Source organism: Coregonus lavaretus (assembly GCF_964263955.1).
Source record: "Coregonus lavaretus genome assembly, chromosome: 13".
Lineage (NCBI taxonomy): Eukaryota > Metazoa > Chordata > Actinopteri > Salmoniformes > Salmonidae > Coregonus > Coregonus lavaretus.
The window spans coordinates 48,866,201-48,887,401 of record NC_140000.1 but is presented as its reverse complement, the minus strand read 5'-3'; the positions used below and the strand labels follow the sequence as shown (position 1 = coordinate 48,887,401).

Below are 21,201 nucleotides of genomic sequence, written 5' to 3'. Positions count from 1 at the left end.
ATAGATGGAGTTAATGCTACATCATTAACCCTTGTTGAATTGTCATCCAGCTTTGGATCCTCCTGACTGACTCAGTCTTTGAATGGTTGAGATAACTTACTTGCAAAATTGGTTTGTTTTGTCTCTTGTTTTGTCTCTTAACGTGTAACTAATTACAAATACTACATGCGAATATACTACATGATATTTAGGTTATTCTGTGGAGATGTTAATTGTTCTGTATGTTTGAGTGATGTTGTGTGAACGTACTGCTCTGCCTCTGCTGTAACATGTGTGGACCAGACAATACTTTCAGTATTCTTTATTTTAGTTCAGAAAATGTGAAGGTTGGTTGTGGACTCAATAGAAGCATTTAGTGTGTGTGATTTGAAGTTTCTCTGTGTATAATGTGTGTGTGTGTGTACGTGTGTGTGAGGGGGATTACAAAGTTGGACTGTTAAGACTCCATCCATCCAGAGTGTGACCTTGCGCTCAGAGCTACACACTCAGCTGCGGCCTCTGATTGGCGGACAGTGTCACAGCCTCCCCGGTGGATGCCAGTTGTCTCTAGCAGGCTCTGAACGCTTAACAGTACGCTGAGTAAACCCATGGTAGTAGGGGGTAGGAGTAGTGGGAAGGGAGGGGTGTGTGGTTGAGGGCAGGACAGGACAGGGTAGGACAGTGACCGCAGCATGAGGACGGTACCGTTTGCTCCCAGGGATGACCACCCGGGGTGTGTGCTCGGCGGGCTATCACAGAACAAACAGCAGTTGATGCAACAACGCTCACTGTGCAATCTTGGCCGAGCTTTCAGGACGTCTGCGTGCTGTCCCTCTCTCTTTCTCTCTCTCTATCTCTCTCTCTAACTCCTCCCTCTCTTCTGCTCCCTCGCTCTCTCTTTCTGTCTTTCTCCCTCTCTCTCTTGCTCCTCTTTCATTGACGTAGGGGTGGGGTGGGGGTTGTTGGCTTCAGGCTCCTGACATGATTGGCCAGGGTGGGTCCTTCCCCTGCTCTTTAAAAGCCTTCCTCTCACCTGGGTTACAAAAAGCAGCAGCTCATGCCTCTCCTGGCTGCTCACTAGTACTGTCCTCATTCTCCCCCTAAACAAACAGAAAACCCCACGTCGGAACCCCACTCTGTCATCTCTGAAGGAGTGAGTATGTCTCATTTTCCACATGATTTATCTGCTTCTTATGTAGGGAACTTGAGTTACCTTGGTCTAAGTTTATGATTCAAATAGGCACTAAGTTGTAACTGCTGAGAAAAAAAAAAAATATTGTAGAGAAAAGTGTAGAATATTCCACCGTTTTCTTGAGAAACTGTAATGCACCTAGCTAAATTAGTTGGTCTTGTGCTTTGAGATTGTGCTAGGTATTTCATTGGTTGAAATTCAGTTGGTTTCCTTTGAGAATTAGTTTGTGGGTTTATTAGATGTTATGTTGGGTTGTTGAGAGAACCAAGGCATTGTTGAAGTGGGACTAATTTGAGTGGTAGTTTGAGTTAGACACTGTACTTTTGTTGTGTCCTTAAACTTGGAGTTGAGTGTTATGTAAGTTGCACATACTTCTTTTCTGCTACTTCTGGACAAATAAAACTAATGAAGTTCATGTTTTTCCCATTCAGATGATTGATGTCACGCTGTTGGCAAATTGGATTAGAGAAATGTCAAGTTTTGATCAGTGTTTGTTGTGTCACAGTTCTACATGTTCTATTAAAAGTGTTGTAGCCTTGTTGTATGCAAGCACACTATATTAGATTTAGGCGTTAGGCATTTTCAAGAAGGTTCTTTATTTGCACAGTGTACAAGGCTTGGTGTCAAATATTGTATTTGATAATGCAATACCCGATTTGGCATACAGATGCCATATCTTAATTTGATCATCCTGTTGTTGCAGGAATTTTCCTTCACAGCAGGACATGCAAACTTTAAAAAGGCTTCTAAAGTTTGTAATTTCCACTTTAAAATGTCATATTTGATTTGCCTTAACGAAAAAAGTATAAACCCCTACACAAAATGTCCATTAATTATAATCCATGTAATAATTCACATTTCCTGTTGCTGCAGGATTATTTTCCTGCTGTAGCAAACTGGCTCAAATTAAGATCCTACGTCTGTACTTGCGTGCATTTATCACATCTGTTTTATCAAACATCAAATGCACAAACAGACACATTGACAAACACACTTTGACAACTTTAAATCACATTCACTCAGTTGTTGTTATCCAATATAAAATGTGTTTCAAACAATCATATGCTAAAGTAGCAGTGGTTTTAACTACAGTGGGTAAATGTCATGGATTCTGCCGAGGCTGCCCCTCCTCCTTGCTCGGGCAGGCTTCGGCGTTCGTCGTCACCGGAATACTAGCTACTGCCGATCTATGTTCTATGTTGCACCTGTTATCTGATTGTTACACACCTGTTGCCCATTATGTGATTACTCCTTCCCTATTTAACCCGGTGGCTCCCAATGTGTTTTGTGCGTGTTTGTTTTTCGTTTTGTGTGTCGTTGGTGAGCGGGTTTGTTCCTCCCTGTGTGGAGGTGTTTTGTATTTTGGATTCTTTACTTATTCAGTAAAGTACGTTTCATTGAGTTCTGTGTCCTGCGCCTGACTTCAATCCACCGCATTACACTGACACACGTGACAGTAAAGCATACATTTCAGATGTGCATGAAAAGCAAAGGTTCAATGATTTTGCTGGGGCTATGATTATAGGCAGCTTAGTCATAACATAACACAATGCATGGGGAGCAGTGGAGTGCTTAGCTGCCTGGGTGAAGTCTGGCTGAGCAGGTTCCTTCTTATTTGCAGAAGGGTAGCACACTGTGGAGGTGTACAGTTGGGACAATGATTGATTGTGTTTGTATGCATGCACACTTTCGAACACAAAGATACCAATATCTACCAATACGAAGATATAGACTTACCAGGCAATCTATCTATCTAGAGTAGACATAACATAGGAAATGTACTAGGACACACAGTAGTTCCAGGAATGCAACTGGCACAGGCACAGCAGGTACAAGAATGTGATCAAACCAGAATTGTGTAGAGTAGACATGCTAGGTAAAACTAAGTATGTAGAGACATGCTTCACAAACAGCTAATGATTGGCTTGGCGATATGTTTCCGTACAGGGTAGGTGACAGCAGTCACAACAAAAGAGGTGTGTGGTAAGAAACAGGTTCAGGCATGTCTGTTTATAGCTTCTCCACAGAATGGCGTTAAAGGTAGGCCATGGATCTCTGTCTTGACTGGGTATAACATGGAGGACCTACTGTGCATAGACTTACTTATGTAATGGCTTCTTGACTGTTAACGTGGCGTGCTTTGACGATCATGTGAGGATGATGGATTTTATACTTGGCCCAGTTTCATCAACGCCTTTCAATGCCTGGGGCAAGAGTTGAAATAGCATGAGTTTAAATGTATTTTCTAGTACTAAAACTTCCTTTTGAAGAGTTTTTACAATGCTTGTTTTTTGATTGGCAGCACTGAAATGTAAATTAATGGACTTGGATTCGGGTTGTATTCCATAACTGATTGTTTATGGCTTTGTCACAGCGTCGGACAACCATGTTTGTTACTTTGGTTTTGATGTGTATTACGTTGTGTTTCTCCTGGGGTCTTGGTCGGTAGGACGGGAGGGAGCAGGGTGTGACTTTTGGGAACCTGGCTGGACAAGGGCCCTGGCTGCTTGGCTGTTTTTACCCATTCCTGTCAAAGAAGCCTTTGTATGGGAAGAACAGCACTGTGGGTAATTGGCTGTTAAAATAATTTAGCAGAACTCTGTGTGTGCTGCCCAGTGCCTCATCTTGTTGTTACGTAATAGCGGCAATCAAATGTTCAATAGAATGGAAATAAGAACACATGCCCCCTGCTGGCCCACCACTTCAGTGCATTCGGTGCGTTCAATTGAATTGGGTTAAACGTGGACAGCAATACAGACAGGCCTTTGTAGCTTGCTCTCCCAGAGGTTAGGAACATTGGTTGAAAACTTGCATGCCTCATGGCCCCATTAGCCAACCTCTTTGACCTGTATTTAGGATTCAGACGTGTTTTTGACATAATGTTGAGACTTGCACTGCAACAATAGAACATGGATGTGTGTCTGAAAGGGTTACTTAGAGGTTATTTTAGGGAAAATAATGTGTGCTATTCTCAAAAAATAGGAGAAATATAAAATTGAGGTCACAATTGATATGGGATTTTACAGTCTGTCAAGCGAAAAAATACTACAATTACTTATCTACATCGACTACAAAATCCCTTTCAACTTGATACAGTTGGAGGCCATTTTGTTAACTCTCAGTGTACAGCAGAGTACAAAAGGTATCCAAAACCAATCAGCACGGAACGTCAAGATTCCAATGCGTGACAGGAACAGTGATATTGTTTATGAAAGACGCCATAGTTAAAGCACACTGAAGTGCGTGAGCTACCATCATGTATCGAATGGGGAGATTAAAATGGTGCTGCAGGTTCAGGGGAATGTGACACAGAATGGTATGTGTAGAATGACACCTTGTCTTCCCCTTGAAGTGTCCTTTGTCAAGGCCCTAGAGTTCTGGCCAGTCAGATAAGACTCATTGAATGTATCTTCATAACATTAACAGTAACTAGCTCATTGTTGACAGATTGTTACACAGTCAAATCAGAGCATACTTGTGGCCATGACCTTTTTGACTGGACATGTGCTACTTTGTATCTTATTAGGGATCTTGTCACTATAGGGGGCTAGTCAAAGTGTAATTACAAAGAAATGATGGCTAGTTGAGACAACACTGAATGATTGGTTGTATGTTTGCTGGTTATAAGGGCTTCCCGCCACATCAGCAGCTCTGAATATACTTTCCTATCTCTCCCTTTGCTGTTTTCTGCAGGTATTTGCCCTATAGTGTAAGGCTGAGATACAGCACGCCAACCTACCGAGTACAACTGCTCTGCTTTGGACCGTGACCCCTTCCCCAGCCCCGCACCACTACAGCCGTAACCATGGACCGCGTGGAGCTGAAGAAAGTCTGCACGGAGGCAGACGATGACAGCACAGACAGTTTGGACGACCGCTTCACAGAGCCCATCGACTCAGAGAAGGCCACCATCAACAGGTGTGGTTCAATACTGTATTCATTCTTTTATCTGAGACTTTCTACAGAAGAAACTGGAAGGAAAGCGCATTGCCTTAGTTGTTGCGACAAGAATGTGTTCTTTGCCGAATTGTAGGTGATTCCCCTGTAAATAAATTATGTTCTTTATCATCAATTTCTTGTCTCCTACCTATCATTGTCTAATGTACACAATGCTTTTCAATACACTGGTCAGGAGAATCTCTCAGCTCATAGCGTCACTGTAAACCACCAACAGATTAGCTACACTGTAATCTCATTGCTTCAATCACCAAATAAATAATTTACAAAAGCCCAATAGAAGCTTGAACTAGCCTAACTGACCCTATAACCACTCATAAAGTAATAACATAGCTGTCGTAAACTAGTCATAAAGAAGTATTTTAAACTAGAGATTGATTCAATGATTGTACATCTGCAGTCACTTCCTGGATGAGGATGGAGATGCAGAGAGCCACAAGTTTCTCACTAATGGGATTATGAAGAAGAAGAAGTACGAGGAGTATCAAGAAGAATACGTAAGAAGACTGATGATAAACTATCGATGACAACACATGCATGTTTGCTCTTGTTCTTGCAACGACTTTTTCCTCAAAAGCTATCTGCTTTTATTGAATCCTTCCTTCCGAGGAACCCTTTCGTAGGAACTGATAGTTACGCGTGTGTGACGCATATGTGTGTGTTAAATGTTCTTGTTTACGATCAGTTGAACTCATGGTAATCTCTCTCTTACCCGCTCTCTAACTTTCTCTCTCTCAGCACCCTGGACATACCTCCTTTGGTATGTCGGTCTTCAACCTGAGTAATGCAATCATGGGCAGCGGCATTTTGGGTCTCTCCTACGCCATGGCCAACACTGGCATTGTGCTTTTTGTGTAAGTGTGTGCCAACTTCTGCCATAGAGACAATGTGGAATGGGGTCAGTGTTTGGTTTCTGCCACAGTCAAGTGATTAAAGCACCAGTTAATAAAGTAAAGTATTCTGTCTGCATTGTATAGTATTACTGATAGGACTGCTTTAGAGTCCTTGATATAGCAAGTGGGGTTTGACAACAGGGTGAGTGGTGGGGTATGTATTCGGGAATAGGCAGACACAGACACTAACTCTGGCTCGGAAGTCAGGACCTTTTTGTGACATGCCATCTGCAGCATGCATGCAAACCAGGTTTCTCAAATGTCCAAAACAGGATGGTTATGCTTTATTTCAGTCCTGTTTCAGCTGTATATGGTTGGGCTTTACCAAGAAATGATTTAGTGACAGTACTTTCACAAAGCAAAAACATTATCATTTTCGCCATATCCCTGAAAGTGATTGAAGGACAGGAGACAAGGAAGTAGATTAGGAACCCACTTGATGATTATAGTGGCACAGCCGGTTTGTTTCCGGTCCTAAGGAGTTTACAGTGAGTCCCCTAAAGTCAGTCCCCCTCATCAGTTGTGACATTTTACTTCCCCACCATCTATTCTGGGCTTCCCTGACATTCTGGAAGGTGGTATCACATAACACCCATTTGATACAGTCATTCACCTACTTGCCTATCTCTGGCCAACAATAGTACAGGGAGGGGTAGAGGAACAACTCTCAATTCAAAAACAACATCTTTAATTCAGTTAGTTTGATATGTTGGAGCCCATTGAAGGCTGGATGATTGGGTTAGAGGCTCCTTGGTGACTAAGGCCCCTTGTGACCTCTTTAAGCATAAGGTGATAGATTTAAGGCTGCTCATGTTCAGCCGATGCGGGAAACCCATACATCCCCTCCCGGAATAACTCACAAGTTACTTTATTGACTTATATAAGAGCCTAGAGTGTAGTCTGGTCTCTAGGCAGTGGCACGCATTGGTCTACCACTCTTGTCTGAGCTGGCACTTATATATTGACATGGCATGATAGTGTCTTTGACATGTGCTTTAGGCATTGGAACCTGGTCTTCTCAAATGGGCAATAAATGCTTGCCAGAGAAAGCATCCGGACCCCCCTCAAGTGAAATACGACTAAGGTTCTAAAGCTAAGTTTACCTCTCTAAATAGGTAATGGGGAAAACAGAGTGAGAGTGACTAGGGGGGGAAACTAGTGAAAGTTATTATGTAGGGTGTTTTGTAACCCAGTTGATTCCCTTCCAAGTGTTGTTCATTGTGATTTGTGTAAGATTTCTGTATGGTAGAGCCAAATGCTAATGTCTGACTGGTTTCTGTCCAACGTAGAATCCTTCTCTTGGGTGTGGCCATCTTGTCGTTGTACTCCGTTCACTTGCTGCTAGTGACTGCAAAAGAAGGAGGTGGGTGTCATTTTGTAACTCATGAACATATGTGATTGTCTGTCATTAGTCTCTGTCTGTCTGTCTGTCTGGCCTCACTTTCCTGCTACTTTTTCTCTGTATATTTGAATATCAATCATCACCACATTGTCGTTCTAACAGGTTCTCTCATCTATGAAAAGTTGGGAGAGCGAGCTTTTGGCTGGCCGGGGAAAATGGCTGCATTTGGATCGATAACCCTTCAAAATATTGGTGGTAAGTGAAAAGCTAATGTTGCATTCATTGTAGTGTTATGATTCTATTTTGATATGTTCATGCTGTGGACATGCTAGTTGGTTTCAGTGTGGTAATATCTCTCTGTTTTTTGTGTTTGTTTGCGCACAGCCATGTCCAGCTACCTCTTCATTGTAAAGTATGAGCTGCCAGAAGTGATCCGTGCCTTCATGGGACTGGAGGAGAGCTCTGGGTAAGTGTCTGTCTGTCATTGGTTAACTATTTCATCAAATCAGTTATTTGTAGTTCATTTGACACAGATGGCACAACACACTACACAGTTTGGTTGGTGTATTTATAGATGGATGGATTGATGCTCTGTGTGTGAGACCTGTTCTCTCTGCGTTGTGTACAGTGAATGGTACATGAACGGAAACTACCTGGTTGTGTTTGTATCCATCGGTATCATCCTGCCTCTCTGTATACTCAAAAACCTGGGTAAGTGGTGTGTGTGTGTGTGTGTGTGTGTGTGTGTGTGTGTGTGTGTGTGTGTGTGTGTGTGTGTGTGTGTGTGTGTGTGTGTGGGCATGTGAGGGTGTGCGGGAACGAGTGTGTGTGTTTCCGAGTTAGTCTTTGTGTACTTTGTTTACATAATGTGTGTGAGTGTTTGCGTGATTGTAAATGAGTTTCTCTCTAATTCTCTCTCTTGTCGCTAGGCTACCTTGGCTACACCAGTGGCTTCTCCCTATCCTGCATGGTGTTTTTCCTGGGAGTGGTAAGTTCAACCTGCCTCCTCTTGCTCCGCTAGTTTAGCATTTTTAGCCCGCTGAATGACTGATCAATGACGAGTGATGGTGCTGATAAATGTTATTATATACAGTTTGAGATAAGACGGCTACATTTCACCTTCTGTCAATATGGCAACAACTCCTGCTTTTTATGATCTCTGATGTTCTTTTTCTGTCCAGTCAAGTTTCAATGCAGACAGAAAATACTTGTTGCCAAAATAGTACATTTCGCCTACGTTGCTTTTGTATTCTTAGCGCACGGCATCTTGATTGTACCTACTTTCTCCTCCTTAAATGTCATCCTGACAGTTTGTAGGGTATTATGCCAGTGCTGGTTTTGCTGTCACAGGCATTGTGGGCGATTTGCATGCCATGGTAGCTCCTAGTAACATTTAGAATATGCCTGCTGTGGCTTTCAGCTGGTTAGTTAACGTACATGAAATTAGAGATGAGTTTATCAATAGCCTTCTTTTGATATCTTAAACTCCACTTTGGCCCACTTGCTCTCTAGTGGTGTATCATATTAAACACTGATACAGTCTGTATCATCATTCATGAAATAGATCTATGCTAGCTTTACACAGGGTTTATACCATAGTAGCTATCAGAGAGATATCCTATGTAGTTAGTAACCCTGAAAGTACATAGTTTAGCGTTCAGCGTCTGTTTCTTTGAAGACGGAATGAAAGATTATAGGATGGAAGGAACTCATTGCTCTGCAATATAATGGAATGCTGCCTATGTAATATAATGCATTTCTATGTTTGCTAATCGTCCCATCTCACCCCTCTGTCCCCATCTCACCCCGCTGTCCCCATCTCACTCCTCTCCCCCCTCTTTACACCTCTGTCCCCATCTCACCCCTCTGTCCCTATCTCACCCCTCTCCCCCCTCTTTACACCTCTGTCCCCATCTCACCCCTCTGTCCCTATCTCACCCCTCTCCCCCCTCTTTACACCTCTGTCCCCATCTCACCCCTCTGTCCCCATCTCACCCCGCTGTCCCCATCTCACTCCTCTCCCCCCTCTTTACACCTCTGTCCCCATCTCACCCCTCTGTCCCTATCTCACCCCTCTCCCCCCTGTTTACCCCTCAGCTGATCTATAAGAAGTACAACCTCCCCTGCCCGATGCCCTTCATGTACCATCATACCAACCACAGTATGAATGGAACAGCCCTGGGGCCCTACGCACTGCACAACGGCACCGTCCTCATGCACTTCTCCAGAGCTGACATGTCCCCCGCCCCCTACCTGGACAACCACCACACCTCAGGGGTCCGCTTCGAACCACACCCAGACGACGTGGAGGAGATGTGCACGCCCAAGTACTTTGTGTTCAACTCTCAGGTGAGTTGGTGAGGTGTGGATGTACTGTATGTGGGTGGGGGGTGTACATGTGTGTATGTGTGGTGAGTCAGGATGCTTCATGTCATAATTCTGCGTTTTGGAAACAATATCCTCTGAAAAACATTCCCAGAAACTGGATTAATCAAGGTTTAGAAGAACCCAATTCTTAACGTACATGAAATCAAACCAAACATTGTTAGCTTCTGTGAGTGTGTATCTGGGCCTGTGTTTCATCCACTGTCTCTTCTGTCATTTCAGACCGCTTACACTGTTCCCATCCTGGCCTTCTCCTTTGTGTGTCACCCTGAAATTCTACCCATCTACAGTGAACTCAAAGAGTGAGTGCATCCAAGTGAATTACAAAAGACACATTTGCATAGACGCTCACAAACGCTCATATAAATTGCTGCAGTGCATTTTCTCCTTCAACTCACATCTCAACTTGCGTCTTCCCCCAGTCGCTCCCGGAGAAAGATGCAGAACGTGTCCAACCTGTCCATCTTGGCCATGCTGGTCATGTACATGCTCTCAGCGCTGTTCGGCTACCTCACTTTCTACGGTAAGATACACACACAATAAGATACATTTGCAGCAATTGTATTACTTCGTTTCTGCTTTTATTGCCGTTATATGTTAACTTTATGAGTGAAATGTTTGAAAAAGAGCCAGTAGTATGTATTAAAACACTAGTAAGCTATCATAACCATTGAGGTGGGTGTGTTTGTTTACCATACCTCTCTTTCACACCAAGTTGAGGCCTTTGTATTGGTGTGTCTCTGACAGCTTGTATTCCTTCTTTCTCCCAAACACAGAAAACGTGGAGGCGGAGTTGCTCCACACCTTCACCAAGGTGTATAAGTTTGACACCATGCTCCTGCTGGTCCGTCTGGCTGTCCTGACCGCTGTCACCCTGACTGTCCCCATTGTCCTGTTCCCTGTAAGTACAACGAGCATCTGCTCAAACACACACGCATGCATTTACACACACACACACAGACACACACAGAGACTCACACACGCATCCATGCACACAGACTCACACACACCTACATACACAAAACAAATGCACACATTCTCACGCCTATAATTTATGCTGGCACACTGCACACATTCACACGCTGCTCAACACCTAGGTCATTTTATCCAAATGAGCTAAGCATTCATTAATTATTTTAATACCAACAACAGGGTCTCTTTCTATATTGGCTGAGTGAGTTGGTGATGTTGACACGGCTGGTTTTCTTGCTGAACTTGGTAAAGCACATACTGTTCTGCTGTGATGTTAGCTGACTCATTATTGGACTTTCAGCAATCCCGTCAATCCAACTCCCCAGGTCCCAAATGAGAACCAGCCCAGGTTTTCAAAGCTCTGTTTGTCTGCCGTAAGATTCCTTACAAGATAACTCTTTCCCTCCCCCAATCATACTCTCGGTCATACTTTAGACACACAAACACAAGCATAAGCACAAACACAAATTAACACGCACACACATACACAGCTTTGAAACAATTGCACCCCTACACTGCTCCCCAAATGATGTCATACATATTCTGTCTCTTCCTTCTGGAAGACACATACATGTACAGGCACAGCATGTGAAAGCACAAAAAAGTCGCTCTTGATAAGAACGTCTGCTAAATGACTAAAATGTCAATGCAAATGTGAAAAAGCAGTGATAAAATAGTTGTCTTGTTCATCACAAGCTCTTTAGCCTGGCTGCCAAGGAACACAGTGTAATGTTCACAACTCCTCTGTCTCTCATTACCCAGTCAGCTCTCAGTAGCATATTGTTACCACATGCTGTCCTAGCAAATATATACCATAATGTCAATTACTACCGTCCTTATTTTGTTAAAGTGTAAGCTGCAGTTTAGCCTTGTTTTTACAGTTTAGCCTTGTTTTTACAGTTTAGCCTTGGTTTTTACAGTTTAGCTTCGGTTTGTACAGTTTAGCCTTGGTTTGTACAGTTTAGCCTTGGTTTGTACAGTTTAGCCTTGGTTTTTACAGTTTAGCCTCGGTTTTTACAGTTTAGCCTCGGTTTTTACAGTTTAGCCTCGGTTTGTACAGTTTAGCCTTGGTTTGTAGCGTCAGTTCAGGTCTGATACTGTGTTTCTGTTCCACCGGTTATTATGTGACCTCCTGTTCATGCGGCCTGCCTGCCTGTCTGCCTGCCTGTGGTGTGTGTGTGAGTCACTGAATGCGTTGGCCTCACATGGCCATACCTGACCCCCCTATATGGCCGTGGGCTATATTTGTCTTGGCCCTAGCCTGGCACAGGAGCCCATAAAGGGCTGAGGGCTTAGAGGTGTCATGGACCTCCATTGTAGCCTACAATAAACCATGCATTAGCACTTAGCAGTGCCCATTATAATGGATCCTCTCAAAGGACTTAGTTGACCCACTGTTTACTTACAGGCACTGTAGCTTGCAGGAGTTGGGAGATGGGTTCTTGCGATGGGAGAGACAGTTTTAGGATGGAAGGGTAATGGAGTATGTGTTGGTGGTGTTGTTACACTGAGACACCAGCAGAGGGCAGGGAAGAACTGTCAGCCCCATGGCTCTGGTCAGCCCTGCTTGGAGAGATAAAGAGAGGTGGGGGGTGTTGCAGTTTTGTCTGTGGGCTGGAGCGGTACACACACACACACACCTTGTCTGTGGGCTATACTGATACTCTCACACACACACACACACACACACACACACACACACACACAGAGAAATACACACACTCACCAGCTCTCTCACTGTGGGGGTGAATGCTTCTTTGGTCATGGGAATGTGCGAGTGAATCTCACAATCCCAGTGGAAGTTTACAGGAGATAAGCCCTGAGCAGACAGTGGAAAAACCCTCACCTCGACCTCCCCCTCAGAGAGAGGGAGGGAGAGAGAAAGATAGATAGATAGAGGGAGGGAGGGACAATGCACTCACTGACAACTGCAGCTGACACCAAAATGCAGTGCCAGAAGGGAGAGGCTATAGGGACTAGTGCCCAAATTGATTACGTTTCTTGCGCACCGAGAGTCGAGTGGAGACGAACGGATTCGGTTCAGTCAGTCTCCCAATGAGACCTTCACAGCTAGCTAGTTTATGCTTGTGGCTAGAAACTTCAGCGAGAATTTGAAATTTGTCTGCCGAAGTTGAAATCATTTAGTTTTTATGAGTTGTTTTTGTTTTTATGTAGCGTTAGACGTTAATGCCGTAGTTGGACATTTTTTGTGACAATTACTACAATAAATGTCCTTCAGCTGTCACCCTGGCCTGATATTGGCTACACTATCTAGCTACCCCTTCCTTACTGCGGCAAGCGGGAGTGAAGAACACTGTACCCCGTGTTGTTGTGTTGCCTGCTTGCAGCGCAATCTCTCCCCATTGGGCAGTAGACTGTATCACTGTGACATCCAGATGGTTACTACAAACATTACATTATTTTTCGTCTAGGCTTCTATCCTACTCGGAATAAAATCAAGTGGGATGGAAGAAATTGTAGAGGGTGACCAGGTCCAGATGGTGACTAATACTACAAGTTATTTCTCTCTCGCCCATCGAGATTATCATCACTTTCTTTTACAAGTTTTAACTAGCACCATGCTGCTACTGTTACCAGGTAGCCAGCATAAACTAGCTGGGAAGGGCTTATCAGGACGACTGACTGAACCAAATCCCTTCGTCTCTACACGACTCTCAGCTGCGCGACATACACTACATGACCAAAAGTGGTGTGGTCCTCTGTAGCTCAATTGGTAGAGCATGGCGCTTGTAACGCCAGGGTAGTGGGTTCGATCCCCGGGACCACCCATACGTAAAAAATGTATGCACACATGACTGTAAGTCGCTTTGGATAAAAGCGTCTGCTAAATGGCATATTATTATTTATTTATTTAAAAGTATGTGGACACCTGCTCGTCGAACATCTCATTCCAAAATCATAGGCATTAATATGGTTGGTCCCCCCTCTGCTGCTATAGCAGCCTCCACTCTTCTGGGAAGGCTTTCCACTAGATGTTGGGACATTGCTGCGGGGACGTTCTGCCACGAGAGCATTAGTGAGATCGGGCACTGATGTTGGGCGATTAGGCCTGGCTCGCAGTCGGCTTCCCAATTCATCCCAAAGGTGTTCGATGGGGTTGTGGTCAGGGCTGTGTGCAGGCCAGTCAAGTTCTTCCACACCAATCTAGACAAACCATTTCTGTATTGACCTCACTTTGTGCACGGGGCATTGTCATACTGAAACAGGAAAGGGCCTTCCACAAACTGTTGCCACAAAGTTGGAAACACAGAATCGTCTAGAATGTCATTGTATGCTGTAGCATTAAGATTTCCCTTCAATGGAACTAAGGGGCCTAGCCCGAACCATGTAAAACAGCCCCAGACCATTATTCATCCTCCACCAAACTTTACAGTTGGCACTATGCATTCGGGTAGGTAGCGTTCTCCTGGCATCCGCCAAACCCAGATTCGTCCGTCGGATTGCCAGATGATGAAGCCTGATTCATCACTCTAGAGAACGCGTTTCCACTGCTCCAGAGTCCAATGGCGGCGTGCTTTACACCACTCCAGCCGACGCTTGGCATTGCGCATGGTGATCTTAGGCTTGTGTGCGGCTGCTCGGCCATGGAAACCCATTTCCCGACGAACAGTTCTTGTGCTGGCGTTGCTTCCAGAGGCAGTTAGGAACTCGGTAGTGAGTGTTACAACCGAGGACATGCAATTTTTACGCGCTTCAGCACTCGGCTGTCCCGTTCTGTGAGCTTGTGTGGCCTACCACTTCTCGGCTGAGCCGTTGTTGCTCCTAGACGTTTCTACTTAACAATAACAGCACTTACAGTTGACAGCTCTAGCAGGGCACAAATTTGATGAACTGACTTGTTGGAAAGGTGGCATCCTATGACGGTGCCACGTTGAAAGTCACTGAGCTCTTCAGTACGGGTCATTCTACTGCCACTGTTTGTCTATGGAGATTGCATGGCAGTGTGCTTGATTTTATACACTTGTCAGCAACGGGTGTGGCTGAAATAACTGAATCCACTAATTTGAAGGGGTGTCCACATACGTTTGGTGTATGTCATCCATTAGGGAAAGGGAAAGGGGGGTACCTAGTCAGTTCTACAACTAAATGCATTCAACTGATGCATTTAACCGCTCTGGATCAGAGGGCACCAGCTCAGAAGGACAAGACAGAGGAACACCCCCAGGACCCCAAGAGAACATGTCTGTAACACGTTACACATTTTGTGCTCCTGTCCACTTGTGCCCCTGTCTACGGAAAAAAAATGAAAAAAACGTATGCATTCACTAACTGTAAGTCGCTCTGGATAAGAGCTAAATCTCTGGATCTGCTAAATGACAAAAATGTAAAAGTAAATGTGTGTCTGTAAAGCCCCTCCCATAGCAGAAAGGCGCCTTGAGCAGGCCGTAGTCAAGCACAGAAACTAAGGGAGGCGATGTGAACATAAAGCAAGTACAGCATGTCGAATACATGTTTGGACACAATCATGTCACAATGTCTGCTGCCGTGTTCGCTGTAGCCATTAGCTACTGGTCTGTTACGCCTGAAAAACTGTGGGGGGCATAGCATATGCATGACATCATCTTTTCCAAACACATGAGTCTAGGCCTAGATAACCCAGCAGCATCAAACCATTGATTTCCCCCCCTTGACTGCTGCTCAGGCTTCAACAAAGCATCACGTGCACCTCAGCATTTACAGCGCAGTGAGTTCAGTTCACCGCACAAGCTTGAGGAGATAGTTTTATGGAGGTGAAATGAAAGTAACTAGTCACGCTGGCATCACGTTGCCAGGTGTCCAGCCCTCTGAATCACGAGACGTGACATTTGAGACCTCCCCTTGAGAGTCCTTTGCCCTTCATTTTGCAGAGAGTCCTTCAGCACCCAGATGAACGTTTGCTTTGTCTCTCAAGCACTATGTCCTTGAGTACAGGCGGGAGGGCTGGGGTTGTGTAGGAGGGACGAGGGGAGGAGAGGTGGAAGGGTGGGCTCAAACAGTAAAGACCCTAATGTCAACAGTAGAGATACTTGGTCACGAACCAGCAGGTTTTAATGAAACAGTATTTAGATGTGGTAGGCGGACTTGCCTAGTACCCATGCTCCATGCTCTTTTTGTTTCATGGCTCCTCAATAACTGGAACACAAACTACCAGATTACCTCAAGTCAACTGTTCATTTTTCTGTTTAAGAAGTCACTTAAAATGTTCTTAAGTATAATGATTCCTGTTTTCATGAGTTATTTTAATTTACCTACAACATTGTTTTTGAATGTTGGTGTGATATGATCTGTTATATTGTGATATTCTCTGGCCTCATTTCAAGGCGTTTGGCCTTTTCTTGATCGTATCTCCAATGATGTAAATAAAGCAGCGGGACCAAACGCATGTTATGAAATAAGGGCTTCTAACTATTAACCTTGTTATTTGCTGGTGCTAACGGCTCTGTAATAAGAAGTGATTCTGTTTGTGTTGCAGTCAGCTATGATGGCTACATTGGCCTGTTAGTGCTTGTACTCTTATGATGGAGTTGTTAGGTTGCTGCTGAGTTTTCCACTAGAGGGCAGGTCAGAGAAGGCAAACCCTGTGGTGCACATGCACAGTGCCCTGTTGGCTGTGACCAAAAGTAACCTGCTGTGCATGCTGTCTTTTCACAGTGACTTCATGGAAAATAAGCTTATAGTTAGTAAGTTAATTATATACCAGCCCCTATTATTGCTGTGATACAGTATTTTCTGGATAATTTGACTGGCTTTACAAAGTGAACCCTGTCACCTGTCTTTGACAGTGGTTGAATAGGCTTGTTGAATATGGTGGAAAAGGGATTAAAATGGGTTTTATTTCTGATGGCCAGTCATTTGAGGATTTAAAAAATCTCAAGTTAAAACCTCTCTATCTTACTTCTGACCTTATGGTGTGATTGTTTATTTTAATCTTGAATGTAGCTTTTTGCTCTACCCTTTTTAATGTCTTCCTCCCCTATGAAAAAAGCAGGAGCAAACCAAGGCGTAGTAATTCCAGGCCCTATATCTAGCTGTAGCTGAAAAGGTTGCAGAATCTTTCACTTGGTTGGAGCCCAGTTGGCTCCCTGGTTTTGGGCCATGTTGCTAGCTTTTGGCTGGCCTGGTAGACCCAGGTACCTTAGCAGCGGTGGCGCTTTGCCACATATCTCACCCCAGTGGGAGCTGTCATAGCTGGTGGAGGGAGGGAGATGCAGTGAAATATTGCATGGTGCAATCCAAAGGCCCTGCGCAGGATCTCTGTTGGGCGCTGAATAGTTCAGAGCCTTGGCGGCCAGGTGGGTAGAAATGTCACGCCCAGGCACCAGGTTTTCACCGGCCCAATTATGCAATGGCTGCTGGGAGAGGGGATGGTTTATTATCAATGGGGGGGGGGGGGGGATTTTGCCTAGCATAGTTACTGCCACTCCCTCAAAATAATAAGGGTGTTAATCGCTGCCACTCCTTCATACATTCTTTCAGCAAGGTGTCAGTGTCGGACATTTTGGCTCGAAATCCACAACTCAAGACAGCAGCACGCCATCATCCCTCACCAAACAAGTATTTAGACTGAAACATGAACCAGCCAAGCATCTCGTATTTCTGCTCTTTAAATGGATACGTAGGAACGGGATCATTAGTGAAAAGAGCAAATGAGAGGATTTCAATAAAGGGGAAAATTAGGGAAACTGTTAAGTGACAAGCGTTGCCTGGAGGCAGGGCATGCCTCTCCCCTGCTGCCTTCGGTCCCGCCTTCTCTGGCCCTCGGCTGATGCAATCCCAGGGTGCTGTTGCAGGAGGCTCTCCCGAAGTTAATCCTCTGCTGTTTGAATGGCGCTTTAAACCCCGCCTCCTCAACCTTTCCCTCTGTGGCCGGCTGGCCTGTAGCGATTCCTTTTCACCTGATACCCGTGACCTCTCACCCAGTGAAGTCTTTAACTCAATGCCTTGAGCTGTGCAGCTCTCAGCCTCTTAGCTGGTGGCCTCCTTCCATGCAACTCTGCCTGGCTGCATACTTAGAATCTCACCTGCTGCAGTTGACACACTTCAGTCAGCAGCCAACTGTAGGAATTGGCCTGTGGGCTTAGACTGGTTTGCAGACATGACTGACAATAATACCTACTCGCCCTTGAATTTGACTGTGTGTGTGTATTTGTTTGTGTGTGTGCGTGTGCGTAAGAGAAATAATGACAAAAAAGTGCTGTATTAATCAATACATTAAAAAACACTTTACAAGTGGTATCCTAAGTGTCAACTGATTCTGAGTATGTAGCAGTTGTGTGTTTTCTGAGCCGATCAGACGTTATAAAGAGGTTTGCGTTGTGTTGCAGATCCGTTCCTCCATCAACACGATGCTGTTCAGCCAACGGGAGTTCAGCTGGGTGCGTCACATGCTCATCGCCGCATTCATCCTCGTGTTCAACAACCTGCTGGTCATCTTCGTCCCCACCATCAGAGACATCTTCGGCTTCATCGGTGAGTCCTCCTCCACCACAGCAGTGGTCCCCAACCCATTCCTGGAGCGCTACGGGGTGTGCAGGCTTTTGGTCGCACCAAGCACTAACACTGATTAAACTTATTGATGTCTTGATGTGGAGGTATTTCGTTGAATGAGGTGTGTTAGTGCTTGGCTGGGTCAAAATCCTGCACACCCTGAGGCTAGTACTGTCTAAGTGAGGACATTTGTTTAGACAGAAAAGGCTAAATGACTGATGGTCTTCTTCCTGTTTCCCAGGCTCCTCTGCAGCCACCATGCTCATCTTCATCCTGCCTGCTGCCTTCTATCTACGGCTGGTAAAGTCTGTGCCGATGCGCTCCCTGCAGAAGATCTCAGTAAGTGTGCAGGAAACAGTGGTACACAAACACACACACATACACTCCAAATCAGATATGGTGACTCACAGACAGAACAGTGACTGTGACACACGCAACATATGACACACACATGAAATAGCCTGCCGAAATTAGCACCCATCACTTGAGGCTCCCAACATGCCCATACAGAGACACCATAGCTGTTATTAGAACAACCCCCCAGCACTTAGACAACAACCCTGGTTTACAGATTTACAGCAGTCCCCTAAAACAGGGTTTCCCAGAGGCTCACCTGAGATTCTTGCCAAAAAAGGATTGCACTAAACGTACAAAATATGCACACTTCACACAACCTCCTCTCACAGTGTCGTTGTTCTTTTTCCTAATGTATCTTAGGCGGCCATTTTCCTGGTGGTGGGCATCATCTTCATGTTCAGCAGCCTGTCGCTTATCGTGATGGACTGGATCCACAACCCTCCCGGCTCCGGCGGTGGTCACTAAGCACCCCCGTCCCCAGCCCCACCGAGACTGGACGCTCCCAGAGGACCCCCCTTACCTCCACCCCCTCTCACCTCAACCCCCCTCCCCTGACTGGGCCTTGGGGGTAAGGTCACCCACAGACTGAGTACATCAGCGTACTGTAAAGGGACGGTTTGCTTTTCTCAACCCCCACCCCTTTCCACTAAGTATTACTGGAGGGGACTACGTTCTACGACTGACACAGAATATTTTAAGGTCCTTATTCTTTTTCTTTATTTGTTGTTGTTGTTGTTGTTGTTGTTGTTGTTGGATGGTGTAGTTGTAAAGAATCCTCCACAACAGGGACTCACCGAAAGGACACAAAGTAATCAAGGAGGACGGTCAGAAACGGGAGAAAAGACGGCAGACGCTGTGGCTGTTGCTGCGCGCCCTGCCGTAGTGGTCTAGATAACCCATCATCCCTACTCTGTGGAAAGGAGAAATACGAGCAGGGACCTCAACCATTAAACTGTCAAGAGAACCCAAAGAGAACGAGAGCTGATCTGAGAGCTGCCACTATTGGCGCTGGTTGTGACTGCAGGCGTGGCTACAGGGCCATGGGCTCTGCGCACACACACACACACACACACACAGACACAGACAGACAGAGACAGACAGACAGACAGACAGACAGACAGACAGACAGACAGGGTTCAAAAACAGACAGAGAGCACTTTTAGCATATGTTTCAAGTTTTAATGTATTTTTAACACAGGCAGACACACAAGTACACACAAAACACACACACACAGCACACAATCTACACTAATTGGAGCTCTTTTGCTTACTGTCAAAATATATTTTTGTACACCTAGGGGGAGTAAGCAAAGTCGACGTAACCGTACATATGACAGCTGTAGTATCTTTTTCCCAGCTAGAGATTGGAAAAAGTTGTTCTGAAAGATATTTGTAAACTAGGTTTGGTAAAGTAGGTCTTCGTTGAGTTTCTATTTTATTTTATACTCTTACAATCAATCACATCACCAAAGTTGATGTGCACACACATATTTCTCAGTGGCCAGTGTGTTGCTTTCAAAACATGCCTTGACAGCAATCATGAGATTAGACGTTAGCAAGCATACACATTGACATACACCAAGTCAACATTTTCAGCCATGTCCATTCTCCCAATCAACACTTAACATGATGATCAACACACACTGTCAGACATTTTGAAACAGCCGTGTAGACTGTGCTTCAAACAAGAGACTACATTCAGTATTATTGTCGAGAGATTTGAATGTTGCCGAGTTTTGAATGTACCAGTACTTGGCCAATGGTCTGCTGGTCTACTGAATGACAGTTTACTTCTTTCTTCCTTTGCCTTCTAGTTCACTCTTGTCCAATGTGTCACGCTACAGAGCCCTTGGGTCAATTGCAGCGAACATTACCAGGAGATGAGCTCATGTTGTTGACTTGAGATCATTTTCAACTAGTAACTCCATCTCTTCCTAAACTTCATGTGAAGTAAACTGTGCTATGAAATACAACTAGTGAAAGCTAGTTTCAGTGAAGAGGAACATCAATAGAACTCTATGAGAGTTAAAGAAGGTCTACCGGCAGTATACCACACAGGTTATTTAGCTATTTGACTTGGCACAGCGATCCTATAACCCATGAGAATGTTTTTCTTCTATCCCAGTGTGTAAAACGATATCTTGTGACAAAATTCAATTGTGGAAGAAGAAAAAAAGTGAATAAAATAAGCAATGGATTGGACCTCCAGGCTGTACTGTTTCTGAGACACAAGATAAGTTGTTTTATCTGTGTTTGCAGTTCACACCTTAAAGGGGCAATCTGCAGTTGCTACATAAATTTTTGGACTTATAAATTAATGATTTGTACCCATTGATTCTTGAAGAATATAACTTATAATTGCCTCATGAGCTTAGTTTAACTGTCATACCCCATCAGAACCTAAAATATACACTTGTTTTACTCCAATGTTTGTAAACAATGTAAATGTAAACAAACACTATATAGCCTCGAAACATGGTTACAACCATAATTTTGACATCATTAATGGTCAGTCCTTGCATCCATATCTTTGTCTATGGATTTAAGAGAGGTTACATTTCTCCAACCCCATTCTTCAGATTGTTTATTTTATTATTTCAACTCCTGATTGCCCCTTTAAGTTCCATATTGGTCAT

General features: G+C 44.5%; 1 protein-coding gene across 1 annotated transcript; it reads left to right on the top strand.

Annotated features, from left to right (window-relative positions):
- Positions 1–1,042: 1,042 nt before the first annotated feature.
- On the top strand, positions 1,043–20,767 carry LOC311139416 (sodium-coupled neutral amino acid transporter 4-like). Its single transcript, XM_084174291.1, has 16 exons — positions 1,043–1,132; positions 4,865–5,089; positions 5,529–5,625; positions 5,867–5,982; positions 7,311–7,384; positions 7,526–7,618; positions 7,748–7,829; positions 7,992–8,074; positions 8,293–8,351; positions 9,461–9,712; positions 9,971–10,050; positions 10,171–10,271; positions 10,525–10,649; positions 18,046–18,190; positions 18,450–18,547; positions 18,926–20,767. The coding sequence occupies exons 2-16, from the start codon at positions 4,977–4,979 to the stop codon at positions 19,028–19,030; spliced, it is 1,623 nt and encodes a 540-aa protein (XP_084030417.1). The 5' UTR covers positions 1,043–1,132; positions 4,865–4,976; the 3' UTR covers positions 19,031–20,767.
- Positions 20,768–21,201: the final 434 nt, after the last annotated feature.